A 13,399-nucleotide genomic window follows, 5' to 3' on the forward strand; every position below is an offset into this window, starting at 1 on the left:
GAATGATCTTGGTTAAAGGGGTACTCTAGGAAAAACCAAGACTCTATGTTGGAATTTTTTTTATATATATAATATGCTCAAGAATACAAGAATGTGGACCGCTAGAGGGTAACTATCTACATTTTTTTATATATTTACTGTGGTTGGGCACTGCAGATTAGTCTCATATGGAAAAGAGTGCGCCTTATGAGATCTCAATTAAAGGAAAATTCCATGAAAAATTGACCTAATGTAGTTCCTCATGGGTGGGGGTACGGTACAGGAATTCAAACAACCCCTATGCCATGATCCTTTCTTAAACCCAAAATATGACTGTTTTGTTTAGTGTGTTCCCATCCTTTATTTTCTTGAATGTCATTTCAATGCTTTACCTCTCTAGATGCTTTCGAGGCCCAGATTGAAGTAGTTTAATTTATAAAAAGGCCTACTTAAACAACACTATAACATTAGAAGCCACACCCATGAGGAACCAAGATCAACCAAAACTATTTCAAAAGAAGTTCCAAAAGACCATAAAAACAGTGCTGGCAGATGTACATAATGGTATTAACATGTAGAGGGTTTGATTTACTTCTTTAAAGACTTTTTAGATAAAACTGAGACAGAGAGAGGATTTATTTTTTTAATATCCACTCGATTTTTAGCATGGAGGTTGTTCTAATAGACCATAGATTTATTTTTTATTTTATTTTTTAATTCTTCTTAATTTTTTTTTAAACAAAAAAATACTGTTTGACTAATTTTATTCTTTTTGTTCTCGTAAAAACTTCTTGCCAAAAACAAAAAAATTTCAAGATTCACCCTTTAAATCCAAACATCTAGAAAATAAACATTTATTGAACAAATACCGAACATCGTACAGTACGTAGGTAGTTGGTTTAATATACCATTCATGGTGTGCTTAAAGTTCTGCAACAGCTGAGGTCTCATGTGGACAGACGAATGAGTAATGGCGAGGGACAAGGACGTCGTCATTAATCTACGAGGGTCAATCTACCAATTTGCTGCAACGATTGTAGCATTGATCGACACTTGCGCTGGTACAACGCGGTACTCTATTTTGTTCTGTAACACAAATATATAAAAAAAAAAAAACGTAAAAAAAAAATAATTAAAAAATAATAAATTTAGGACCCCTCAGTAGCACATAATGGAAAAAAAAATAACATATACAAGATTCATTGTAAGTCAGACAACTATAAGTTTAACATTTAGTAGGGAATTAAGACACAAGCTACCCGTTAGTGCTCAGAATTTGTTCATACTATTAAAAACATAAATTAATAATTATAAAATTTTTATGTTCATTAGAATAATTCCAGTGTGACTGGCAGGTGATACACATTGAACGCGTTTAGCTAATAGTTGAGATTTGTATTATAGTTTATTCTATTTGGTCCCTTCTCCGCAGTCCTACAGTCCCATAATATAACGTCGTGACTTCTCTCACTCATTTTTCCTTTAGACTTTCTTTTTTTGTAAAATGTATAATTTAAAAAAAAAATTATCTACAACAACAACCCCCTCCAGCCTGAAAAGGTGCAATGCTCCCGGTAGACTAGGAAATCAGCAAAGAACGAAGCATTCCTTCCCTGCCTGTATCAAAAGGGTCTAATTTTCTTAAAAAAAGAAAATTAAGTGTGCAAAATGGCGCCGTAGTGGTCCTGTAACGTAAGGGTTGATGGGCACCGTCGTGCTCTACTTGCAAGTAAAAACTTCTGTCCTTTCGCTGCACGTGTTGCATTTGACGAAGCAGCACCAGTGAAATTTACAGTTGCACTGCCATACTTTGGTGTACTGGTGGGTGTTATATCCACGACCGCAACACATGAGGTCGCAACCGTCTACATGCGGGGAGGTACGATTGCAGAGCCGACCCTGAGTCCCCACGCTCCCCGTTTTGCTGTCTTCCTCGCAGTAGTTTGGAGAACGCTCAATGAACACCAGATCCGTTTCCATGGGCTTCTGGTAATTTTTTACTTTTTTGACGGTGAGAAAAGTGGGTTGGCGTAGCCGGTGGGCCCTCACCACTTCCACATGTACGGCATCGTTGTACTTCTCTTTTAAAAAAAATCCAATATCCCGAAATTTTGGCAAAGTGTTCCAACAGGTTTTGGTGGTGCAGGATCCCGAGACCCCATGACATTTACATTCCAGCTTCATCTGTTCTTCTAAAACCTATTTGGGGGAAAAAAAACATATATTATAGATCGTAACCATATAGTGCTGATAGAGTCCAAACTCAATGGTGGCCCTATTATCTTAACGCCCCCAACCCTACTCAAGGTGCGCCACACAGTGTTACATCAGGTGCTTTGACCTTGGTGCAAATGGACACGTGTGTGCATCTATGATGGGCACTCGTGTGTTGATGGTTAAAGGCGTTGTCCGGTTAAAACAAGTTATCGCTTATCCATCGGGTAAGTGATAACTTTATGGATTCGAAACCTGGACAATAAAGAAACAAGACAAAAGAGGAATCTACGCCTTGAAAATGTGGTGCTGGAGGATGTTATCAATACCATGGATGGCAAGAAGAACAAACAAATCAATTTTAGTACAAATCAAGCCAGACATATCACTCGAAGCAAAGATCATCAAGCTATGACTTTCCTACTTTGGACACATCATACGAAGAGAGCAATCACTGGAGGACATCATGGTCCGAAGAATGGAAGGAACAATTCAAAGAGGAAGACCAGCAACCCAATGGCCTGATGCTATCAAAATAATGGCTGAGAATACCCTGGTGGACCTATCTAGGCTTGCGCAAGATCGATTTACCTACAGAGCGTTCATCCATCAAGTTGTCATGGCTCGAGTTCGAGCAAAGGCCGTTAAATAATAAATAATGATAGGTGATAACTTATTGATTTGTGAGGGTCCTCTAGCTGGAACCCCCACCAATTTACAGAATAGGAAACTTACGACCTCGGCAGGGAACTTTTATCCCTGTTCCAAAATGGAGCGGCACCCGAACGATACACCATTCATTCTCTATGATTCTGCTGGGAAAAGCCCAGTAAGGGATGGATGGAGTGGCGGTCGAGCATACACACTGCTGCTCCATTTTAATGGGCATAAAAGTGCCCCGCTCTGCCAATCGGTGCAAGAACCAGAGTCAGAGCCCTCCGATCAAGAAGTTATCACCAATCCTGTAGATAGGTGATAACTTATTTTAGCCCCCCCATCCCTTCCTCCTTAACCTGAGATTGGGGCATTTACAGCAAATAATACTGGGAGGGAATTTGAGCATACTTTCGAACTCTCCAGAATGGCAAGTAGAATAAGGAGAGACTCCCGAAACAGTAAACCTGCCTGAAAAATTCTGCATATCCGTGATCCTAGGGATTTCTTCATTCGGAAAGGTGGGAAACTGGGTGAAGGATAACTTAGCTTCAACTCTGTTTCGAGAGTCTGAACATTTTTAGGCAACAGTGAGGAGGGGTCCACTTAAGATATTTTTGAACTGGGCCCACCAATGTGTTAAAACCGCTATGTAGTGCCAAAGTAACACAATTATACAGTGCCTATTGTAGGATCTAGGGTGCAAATTTTTTTGTTTCCAGGCTATTGGGTCCAGTTATGATAGGGATCACCCCACCCTAAGGCCCAACTTTGTGAGCCCAAAATGAGGCAACACAAATTAGAAAAATTAATGTGGAAGCGCTGCAGTACCATGCCCAGGAGTAGCACGGGATGATCAGGCTGAACCCCTACACATACATTGCACATTGTAGTCAAACCAATAAAAGTTGGATCCACCTGGAAATATTTAAGCAGGGTAGTCATTTGTCACTTAACCAGCGGAGGTGGCAATTGGCCATCACATGATTGTATGGTCTTCTCTACGTGGAAAGAGACGACCACCAAGAGATCTGGACAGAATCGGTGGTGGACAACGAGCAATGATCAAAATTGGTGGATCCCTCTAATAAGTGAGGAGCCAAATCCTAGCATACCCCTGTTCCTCTATGTTGTGTATGCCCTAATTCTACTGCTCAACATCATATACTTGCACGTTCGTCCCGGATGGAACCACAAAGCTGGTACAGAATGATTTTTCTAAGCCGTAATCTAATACTTCCAACGGTTTGGCAGCCTCATCATTTGGATTCCACAGAAAGTGATGCCGGGTGAGGAATATCAATACCATGTTTGGCTCAGGAGGCAGAATTCCCACCTCTGGCCTAAAGCCAAGGTCTATATAGCGCACCAGGTTCAGTGGCGGCTGCCAGGGGGCTCCTGATTACAGATGGAAAACCCATTAAATATGGTGACCTCTTTTATACTACAGATGTATTAATCGCGTATCAAGCCCTCACATGCAGAAATACATACGATGCTCCAATGCACAAGGCACATTTCCATCCCAACCGCTCTGCCTAAGGCTAATGTACTGCATTCCGGGTGCCCAAATACAGCACTGAAACACAAAGCAGGTGTGAAGAACTAAAAGTGAACAAGAAGCAAGGAGAGGGTGGCCTCATTTTGGAATTTGCATTGGGGCCCTAGAGTATTGAGTTGTGCCACTTATCTACACCTAGACCTATAATTCCACTCCAAATCTCTGCTTGCTGTCACATTTTTTAGAAGCTGAAAAAAAAATGTTTCCTATCCTAATCTTTTCCCCACAGTTCTCAGCTTACAAAGGTTTTTTTTTTTTCAACTAATACATTGTAACAAACCCTGTGCTGTGAGAAAGGCTAGGTTAGGACTGGTCTTCTGCCTTCAAATCCAAGAGTTAATGTTTCAGTTCACTGGCGGCAAGCAGAGATATGGAATGTTTTACAAAAATCTTTCATTCTTCTGTCAAGGCCGTCCAAATCTTCACAGCTTTCTACTTGCACAGAATTATATTCTTGTACATAAAGGGGGAGCATTATAGAAGTTATAAGACCATAAGTTAACGATATTCTAAAATAAGAGCCGATTGAAATTGGATAGTGACAACTAGTTTTCTGAGCCACAAAAATGCTAAGAGAGGTTGTTACTTCCGTTCACCAACTCCTCTTAGCAGCTTACACTGTGTGGAATCCTAGTAGGTGGCAACAATGAGGCCTGGAGAAAGCCCCTCCCATGTCCCTCCCCCGAGGAACACAGACTGTATATGTGCATAAATATATATATGTTTGTGTACATATACACTATATACAGTACAGACCAAAAGTTTGGACACACCTTCTCATTTAAAGATTTTTCTGTATTTTCATGACTTTGAAAATTGTACATTCACACTGAAGGCATCAAAACTATGAATTAACACATGTGGAATTATATACTTAACAAAAAAGTGTGAAACAACTGAAAATATGTCTTATATTCTAGGTTCTTCAAAGTAGCCACCTTTTGCTTTGATGACTGCTTTGCACACTCTTGGCATTCTCTTGATGAGCTTCAAGAGGTAGTCACCGTAAATGGTCTTCCAACAATCTTGAAGGAGTTCCCAGAGATGATTAGCACTTGTTGGCCCTTTTGCCTTCACTCTGCGGTCCAGCTCACCCCAAACCATCTCAATTGGGTTCAGGTCTGGTGACTGTGGAGGCCCGGTCATCTGGTGTAGCACACCATCACTCTCCTTCTTGGTCAAATAGCCCTTACACAGCCTGGAGGTGTGTTTGGGGTCATTGTCCTGTTGAAGAGTAAATGATGGTCCAGCGAAACGCAAACCGGATGGAATAGCATGCCGCAGCAAGATGCTGTGGTAGCCATGCTGGTTCAGTATGCCTTCAATTTTGAATAAATCCCCAACAGTGTCACCAGCAAAGCACCCCCACACCATCACACCTCCTCCTCCATGCTTCACGGTGGGAACCAGGCATGTAGAGTCCATCCGTTCACCTTTTCTGCATCGCACAAAGACACGGTGGTTGGAACCAAAGATCTCAAATTTGGACTCATCAGACCAAAGCACAGATTTCCACTGGTTTAATGTCCATTCCTTGTGTTCTTTAGCCCAAACAAGTCTCTTCTGCTTGTTGCCTGTCCTTAGCAGTGGTTTCCTAGCAGCTATTTTCCCATGAAGGCCTGCTGCACAAAGTCTCCTCTTAACAGTTGTTGAAGAGATGTGTCTGCTGCTAGAACTCTGTGTGGCATTGACCTGGTCTCTAATCTGAGCTGCTATTAACCTGCGATTTCTGAGGCTGGTGACTCGGATAAACTTATCCTCAGAAGCAGAGGTGACTCTTGGTCTTCCTTTCCTGGGGCGGTCCTCATGTGAGCCAGTTTCTTTGTAGTGCTTGATGGTTTTTGCAACTGCACTTGGGGACACTTTCAAAGTTTGCCCAATTTTTCAGACTGACTGACCTTCATCTCTTAAAGTAATGATGGCCACTCATTTTTCTTTACTTAGCTGCTTTTTTCTTGCCATAATACAAATTCTAACAGTCTATTCAGTAGGACTATCAGCTGTGTATCCACCTGACTTCTGCACAACACAACTGATAGTCCCAACCCCATTTATAAGGCAAGAAATCCCACTTATTAAACCTGACAGGGCACACCTGTGAAGTGAAAACCATTTCCGGTGACTACCTCTTGAAGCTCATCAAGAGAATGCCAAGAGTGTGCAAAGCAGTCATCAAAGCAAAAGGTGGCTACTTTGAAGAACTTAGAATATAAGACATATTTTCAGTTGTTTCACACTTTTTTGTTAAGTATATAATTCCACATGTGTTAATTCATAGTTTTGATGCCTTCAGTGTGAATGTACAATTTTCATAGTCATGAAAATACAGAAAAATCTTTAAATGAGAAGGTGTGTCCAAACTTTTGGTCTGTACTGATAGATTATATATATATATATATATATATATATATATATCTATCTATCTATAGATAAGGATAAATAGCGATTTGGGAAAATCTTTAAAGTCAATAAAAATAATTATTTAATTTGGATGATAATTGTACCACTGATATTTAGTAATTTGGGCACCCTGTGTTAATAAAGGGTTCCCTCAATCAAAAAACTAGAATGGGAATCGGCTACAAAGTTCATGTCTCTCTCCGGAATACTCATTACTTCCATATACTACTTGAAAAGCCAAACATGTAATGCTTCATTTCCCCTGCGGAGGTGCTGTAGGAAAATCAAACACCTGCTGATAGCTTTTTTTTTCACTATTTTTTTTTTTTTTTTTTTACATTTCCCAAAGCAAAGCTGAGATTTTATACCTACCTCCCGGTTTGCCTGGCAACATCTTACTGTACCTGCTTATTTGTTTTTGGCCGCCCTGATCATTTGGGGAGGAAGGAGGGAGCACATTCCTGTAACAGATGTTGACTGCAGCAGAATTTACACGGCCTTTTGTATGTGCCTAGCAGACATAAAATAACAGCCTTCTGCTACATGTCAATCACCATTATTATGAGCTCAGCCCTCGACTAATAAAAAATGACATGTATGCGAGGAATTCTATGCAGAATTCAGCCGGGCGAGCTGCTCCGGATAATTATACATTTTACAAATATCCAGACACCTTCTATTGTAATCATACAGGCATTATTAACGGCCTGCGGTCTATTCAGGCAGGTACTTGTCAGCGGGGGCTGCAGTTTTGGGTAAGGACTTGTCAAGGGTTCTATAAATTTGGATGACGGCAGGTAGCGCCAGGGCAGGTGGAAACGCCTTAGGCCTATGTTGAGAGAAATGCCACCTAAGAAATATAAGTAATAAAAAATTTCACGAGACGTTTTATAGGACAAGTGGAGATCACAGTTTACAGATTCCACAGTCTGAATTATAGCTAGGCTGATTTATGGCGGAAAGACGGCAAGTAGACAGGGTCGGACTAGTCCAACGGCGCACCAGAGAGTTCTCCGATGGCGGCGTTCAAAGGCGTAACTCGAAAAACTTGGGTCTCAATCTGTAACGGGGCCGTCACACCTACCATGTGTCATATCTAATACTTGTGTGGGAGTGGGGCCATATACATAAAAAATGAAAAAAAAAAAATACAAAGCTAACAAAAAAAAAAAAAAACATCTACTCAATTAAAAAATAATATTTTTTTTGTACATTCCACACCTAATAAAACACGAATTTTATATCAAAATGATAAAACAAAACAAAGAATATAAAATACAAAGCAAACAAATCCCCCCAAAAAGCAAAAAACACCATCTACTCAATTAAAAAAAAATATATTTTTTGTACATTCCACCCCTAATAAAACAAGATTTTTATATAAAAAATTATAAAAATATATATTATATAAAATACAAAGCTAACAACCCCCCCAAAAAAAGAAAAAGCACCATCTGCCAAATTAAAAAATATACTATTTTGTACATTCCACCCTTAATAAAACAAGAATTTTATATAAAAATGATATAACAAAACAAACAAAAAATATATATAATACAAAGCTAACAAATCCCCCCCAAAAAACAGAAATGATATACAAAAATTATAAAACAAAACAATATAAAATACAAAGTTAACAAATCCCCCCCAAAAAAAGCAAAAAGCACCATCTACTCAATTAAAAAATATATATTTTTTTACATTCCATCCATAATAAAACAAAATTTCTATATAAAAATTATTAAAAACCAAACAAACAACTCTGTCACAACATTTTTTTAAAACAAAGCAGTGCCAGTTCCACGTGATCGTCACTTGCCACTGTCATGACGGTTCCTATAGATGTCTCAGTTATAAAAAAAAAAAAAAAAAAAGTCTAAAAAAATAAAGTTTAAAAAATTAAAATGGGTTTTCTAAACAAAAAATAATAAGTTTAAAAAATAAAAACGGTTCTATGTGTCACAAAAAGTGTGGAAAAATAGGGCTGTTACATCACCGCTTTAAAAAGTGCCAGGTTATTTAGGAACAAAACACTCGGTAAAAGGGTCAGATATTGACTTAGAGAGTATTAACAGATTTTAATATGCATAATTTTTCCCAGAAGGCATTGCTGTTCCGGCTAGACCTCCACCAGGAGAGTAAGTACCTATGTCTTGACCTTTCCACCATCATGACTGTCACAAGTTCATCAACTCCATTTCACTAAGCTATGGGGTCAGAGCGGGCACATTCTGCACACAGGAGCAAAACAAGGCCAAGGTGTAAATTCCCCTGTCCAAACCCATCACACTACGTCTCTACTGCCTCGCTGAGTAACGAGCCATTGTTTCGGTGACAGGTCTACACCGTCACAACAGTAATTGTGTGGCTCTTTCAGAAGATGCGGCTGCTGCTCTAGGCAAATGATTGGCATTCTCTGTGCACTATTTACAACTCTACTTCACCTTTCACACCCACAGAGCCCTGTCGGACATTTTTAGAGGGATACTTAAGTCATTAACCCCTTTCCTGACCATGGAGTTAGGTCTTGTAGTTGGAGGTTAGAGGTCAAAGGGGTCAGATCTGGGTGGTCGTTTTGGCTTGAGACAAAATCATTTGATTTACAAAGATCAGCTGGGTTCTTAAAGGTGTTGTCCAGTACAGAAAACCTATTTTCATATACCCAATTTTTTGTTATAAAAATGGGGTCCACTGTTCCGGCTCCTTGTGAGTCTAATTACTACTTATGGACAAGCCGTGAGGCTTGGGTAGTCAAAAGGTCCGGGTTCCGATACCAATAGGGGAATGTGATGCTAGTCACTACTCATGGAAAGCCGTGAGACTTGCGTAGTCAAGAGGTCCTGGTCAGATACCAAGAGTGCTCTTCATATACAAAGGGGTAAGGCAAAGGCATAGTCAGGTCACAATCCGAGGTCAGAATTCTGGGAAGGTAGCGGATCAAGAGAAAAGGGCAAGGCAAATGGATGGTCAAAGGGAAGGTTCAAAGTCGGGCAGCTTTGTTCAAATGGTGTGCTCTTGCTCTGCTCTCTATGTTCCTGAATTTGATCTTTGTTGCCCGACTTTGGACCTAGTGTCACACTCCTTATCTCTTTATGAGATTTACTTATTGATATATGAATGGCAACCAATATGGCTGCCAGGGTCTGGTACCTCAAATCTGCCAATATGAAGGCAGAGATGTATGTCTTCATACTAAGAAGCCTCAAAAAGTTTGCGCCAAGTGGAGAAGGTAAATGGTTGGACTTCAATTCTGTGAGAAAGGATTCTGAGGGGCCACCATCGTCTATATCCATGGTGGTAATAAAATCTAATAGGTTATTTGTGAATCATCTCAAAAGAAATAGACGGCAGCCGCAAGTGATTGGCACAGTAGTCATCTTCAAATGGGGTTGACTTTTGGTGGACCTTTGGGATGATGTTTTATTTGGATCATATTATTTTTGGGTCCACCGGAAGATTGTCCAGCAATCCGGGGTGCCAGTCCAACCCTGGTGGTGGGTTCCCATGAGACGTGCTTGAGATAGAACTAAACAAACTCGGAATAGAATTGTTTACGACGTGAAAGAATACGATTTTTATCTCCTGAGAATGTTTGTTTGAATCGGGACCCGTTACAGATTTTTACATTGGGGCCTAGAAGTTTCAAGTTACGGCTCTAGTTGAACTTGATGGACGTGCAGCTTTTTTTCAGCTGAACTCTGTAATTGTTTAAGCCAAGCGGAGTCAGCGAAAGCTAACTTCTATCAGACCGCGGTGTAATGGCCCCATAGTTTATTGTTAATAATGCCACAAATATTAACCAGGAAACAAACTGTGTAAACCAAATAAATAAATTCTGGGCCGTAACCACTCCAATTTTTATTATTATTAATATTGAATTATATTACTTTTCTCTGTGACAGACAGGGCTGGCTGCCAGTAACTGTATACACGTGTTGCCAACTATTATATGGGAGAGTCCACTATCTAAAGAGGCTGTAGACAGAATGGAAGGGCAACTTAGTAATATGTATCCATACTTGCCAACTTTTTAGCATGGCCATCCAGGAGACAAGTGATTGTAAAGCTTTGCCAGTTGCCTAAATTTGTCCATATAGTCACTCCCTCTTTTCAGACCATTGCCAATCTCACCCCCTGGACATGCATTGGGGGGCCGCCAAAGCTTTGGAAACCTGCTTTCTACTAGGTTAACGAACTTGACTGAAGTTTGGGAGGTCTCTCCTTTTTCCACTAACCTCCCAATTGTTCCAGGATGGTTGGCAAATTTGTCTGTACCCAATCCATGTGGGACAGCTGTTGCATGTTCTTCTAGAACATAGAGGAATACCTCATAAGTGAGAAGGAGGTCTTACCAGGTTACTCAAGAGGTGCACCGAGGCATAAGTCAAAGGAGGGGTATGTAAGGTATAAAATTTTTGAGGCACTGACAATTGGTGGAGGAACGTTGAACTTGATGGACCTAGGTCTTTTTTCAACTTATGCAGCTATGTATCTGAGTAGATGGCGAAAAGTTCCCTCGTATCATCGACCAATAAATCTGACTTGTTTACCCTGATCTAGAATACCTTTCTTCCAGCTTCGTTATTGTGAAGGTTCATGAGCCGCCGGGCACTCTTTCTTATTTCTCTGGCATCCACAAACTTCCTGGAGAATTCAATGCCATATTTGATGTCGGCAGAACATCCTCCCCATTTCCAGCCTTCCTCCTGATTGTAGTAGCCTTGCTTCTCTCGGTCACAGCCACAGTTACTGAAATTTCCTTGGCTGCAGGCGGAGGTCACAGCATGTGCTACACCAGCGGCAGTGATGGCATAGGTGAAGGCGGCTTCCCTGCTACCTACAGAGACAAAGCACAAAAGCTTCATGAACATAGGAATTAATAATTATACAAAATAATACAAGCTCAGTCCTGTAAACCATTCTTCTCAAATTCAGGTAAGTTATCCTCAGGCGTCATCGCCTAGGACTGTACACAGTGCATAGTGTGTCTATCCTGAATCTGATAGATACTATCTCACCATCTTTGCGCTTGCTGGTGCCACCACCTTACCAGCCGCTAGGTGTGTACCCATACAATGCCTATTCCTGGAGCTTATAGACACCACCCCACCATATTTACACTTGATGGGGCCATCACCTTATTATTGTCTAGGAGTGTACACACAGGTTGTCCATTTCGGAAGCCAGAAGACACTACCTTACCATCTTTGGACGTGCTGCAGATAACATTTTATAAATTGTCTAGGGTGTAGATACAACCCCATCGTCGTTGTACTTGCTGTGACCACCACTTTATCATTATCTAGTAGCTTACACATAGGATGTATATTCCTGGAGCTTATATACATCAGCCCATCTTTACAATTACACTTGTTAGGGCTGCCACCTTATTGTTTAGGAGTGTGCACGTATTGTATTCTTAACAAAGCACTGTCAGTAAAAGGCTGGCAGCTCTTCATATGGCTTTCACGGACAGACTTTGTGCAACCACTCTAACAGGTCCCAGGGGAACCTTGACCTTCACCCTTCAATCCCTATACATGGGTCTAGGCATGCACAAGACCCCCTGAGTTGAGTTCACAGAGTGGCTGCTGGCCAGTGGAGCAGGCTGGCAGAGAATAGTCAGAAAGTTGTGTCAGAACCAGGAGGTCAACATCAGGAACAAAACTGAGAGGCCGTCAGATGGTCAAAACACAAGCTGTGTTCAAGGACTGGAATAAACAAGCTCTGCAAATAAGAGCTGGGAAGCTGGGCATGAACCAACATAAGTTAAACCTATAACTGGCAATGAGAAACAGACTGCTGGGAGTTTAAATAGCCTTGCCCAAGGATGAGAGCAGAGAGCTGATAAGATGATAATGCTCAGATATTAACCTACAAGCTCCCTGAACGAATGGCACCCTTGTTATCCGCTATAAAGGTGTGGCACCGCCTAGCAACAGATGTAGAGGCAGAAGGAGCGAATTCGGTAATGGATGTAAAAGTATCTACTCATGCAGCTGTTAGACGCCACCCCACCATCTTTGCAGTTGTCGAGGCCACTACCTTATCGTTGTATCGTGTCCATTCTTGGAGCTGATAGACATCACTCCACCATCTTTGTACTTACTGGGGCCACCAAATATTCATGTTTTACAAGTGTACACATGGGGTGTCCATTCCTGTAGTTGGTAGACACCACTCCACCATCTGGCATTTTCTGGGGCTACCACCTTATCGGCTGGAAGTGTACGTATAGGGTGACCATTCCTAGAGCTGGTAGACACCACCCCACCATCATTGTTATTGCTGGGGCAACCCGTTTATCATAATCTATGAGTGTACACAGTACCTAGGATGACCATTCCTGGAGCGGATGGTCACCATCATATTCCACTATATTGGCATTTGTTATTTCCACCACCTTAGCACCATTTGCAGAAAACACTCACTTTATAACAACTCCATCCAAACAATCCATTTTCATGGATTCAAGAGAAATCCAAGGTTCAACCTCAACCAAAACTATAGAAACTGAAAGGTGTATCACTATATTGGCATTTGTTATTTCCACCACCTTAGCACCATTTGCAGAAAACACTCACTTTATAA

General features: G+C 40.9%; 1 protein-coding gene across 4 annotated transcripts in view; it reads right to left on the minus strand.

Moving 5' to 3' along the window:
* Window positions 1-819: 819 nt before the first annotated feature.
* WNT7B (Wnt family member 7B) overlaps window positions 820-13,399 on the minus strand; it is a 313,390-nt gene continuing 300,810 nt past the window's right edge. For all 4 annotated transcript variants that reach the window (XM_073650073.1, XM_073650074.1, XM_073650072.1 and 1 more), the window contains exons 3-4: window positions 11,374-11,645; window positions 820-2,178 (exon numbers count right to left, since the gene is read on the minus strand). In XM_073650073.1, coding sequence (XP_073506174.1) covers window positions 1,699-2,178; window positions 11,374-11,645 — 752 coding nt within the window. In that variant the 3' untranslated portion in view covers window positions 820-1,698. The remainder of the gene's footprint in view (window positions 2,179-11,373; window positions 11,646-13,399) is intronic.

The sequence above is a fragment of the Phyllobates terribilis genome, unplaced genomic scaffold (genome assembly GCF_046119375.1).
Source record: "Phyllobates terribilis strain yellow unplaced genomic scaffold, ASM4611937v1 Scaffold_10__3_contigs__length_209671492, whole genome shotgun sequence".
NCBI lineage: Eukaryota > Metazoa > Chordata > Amphibia > Anura > Dendrobatidae > Phyllobates > Phyllobates terribilis.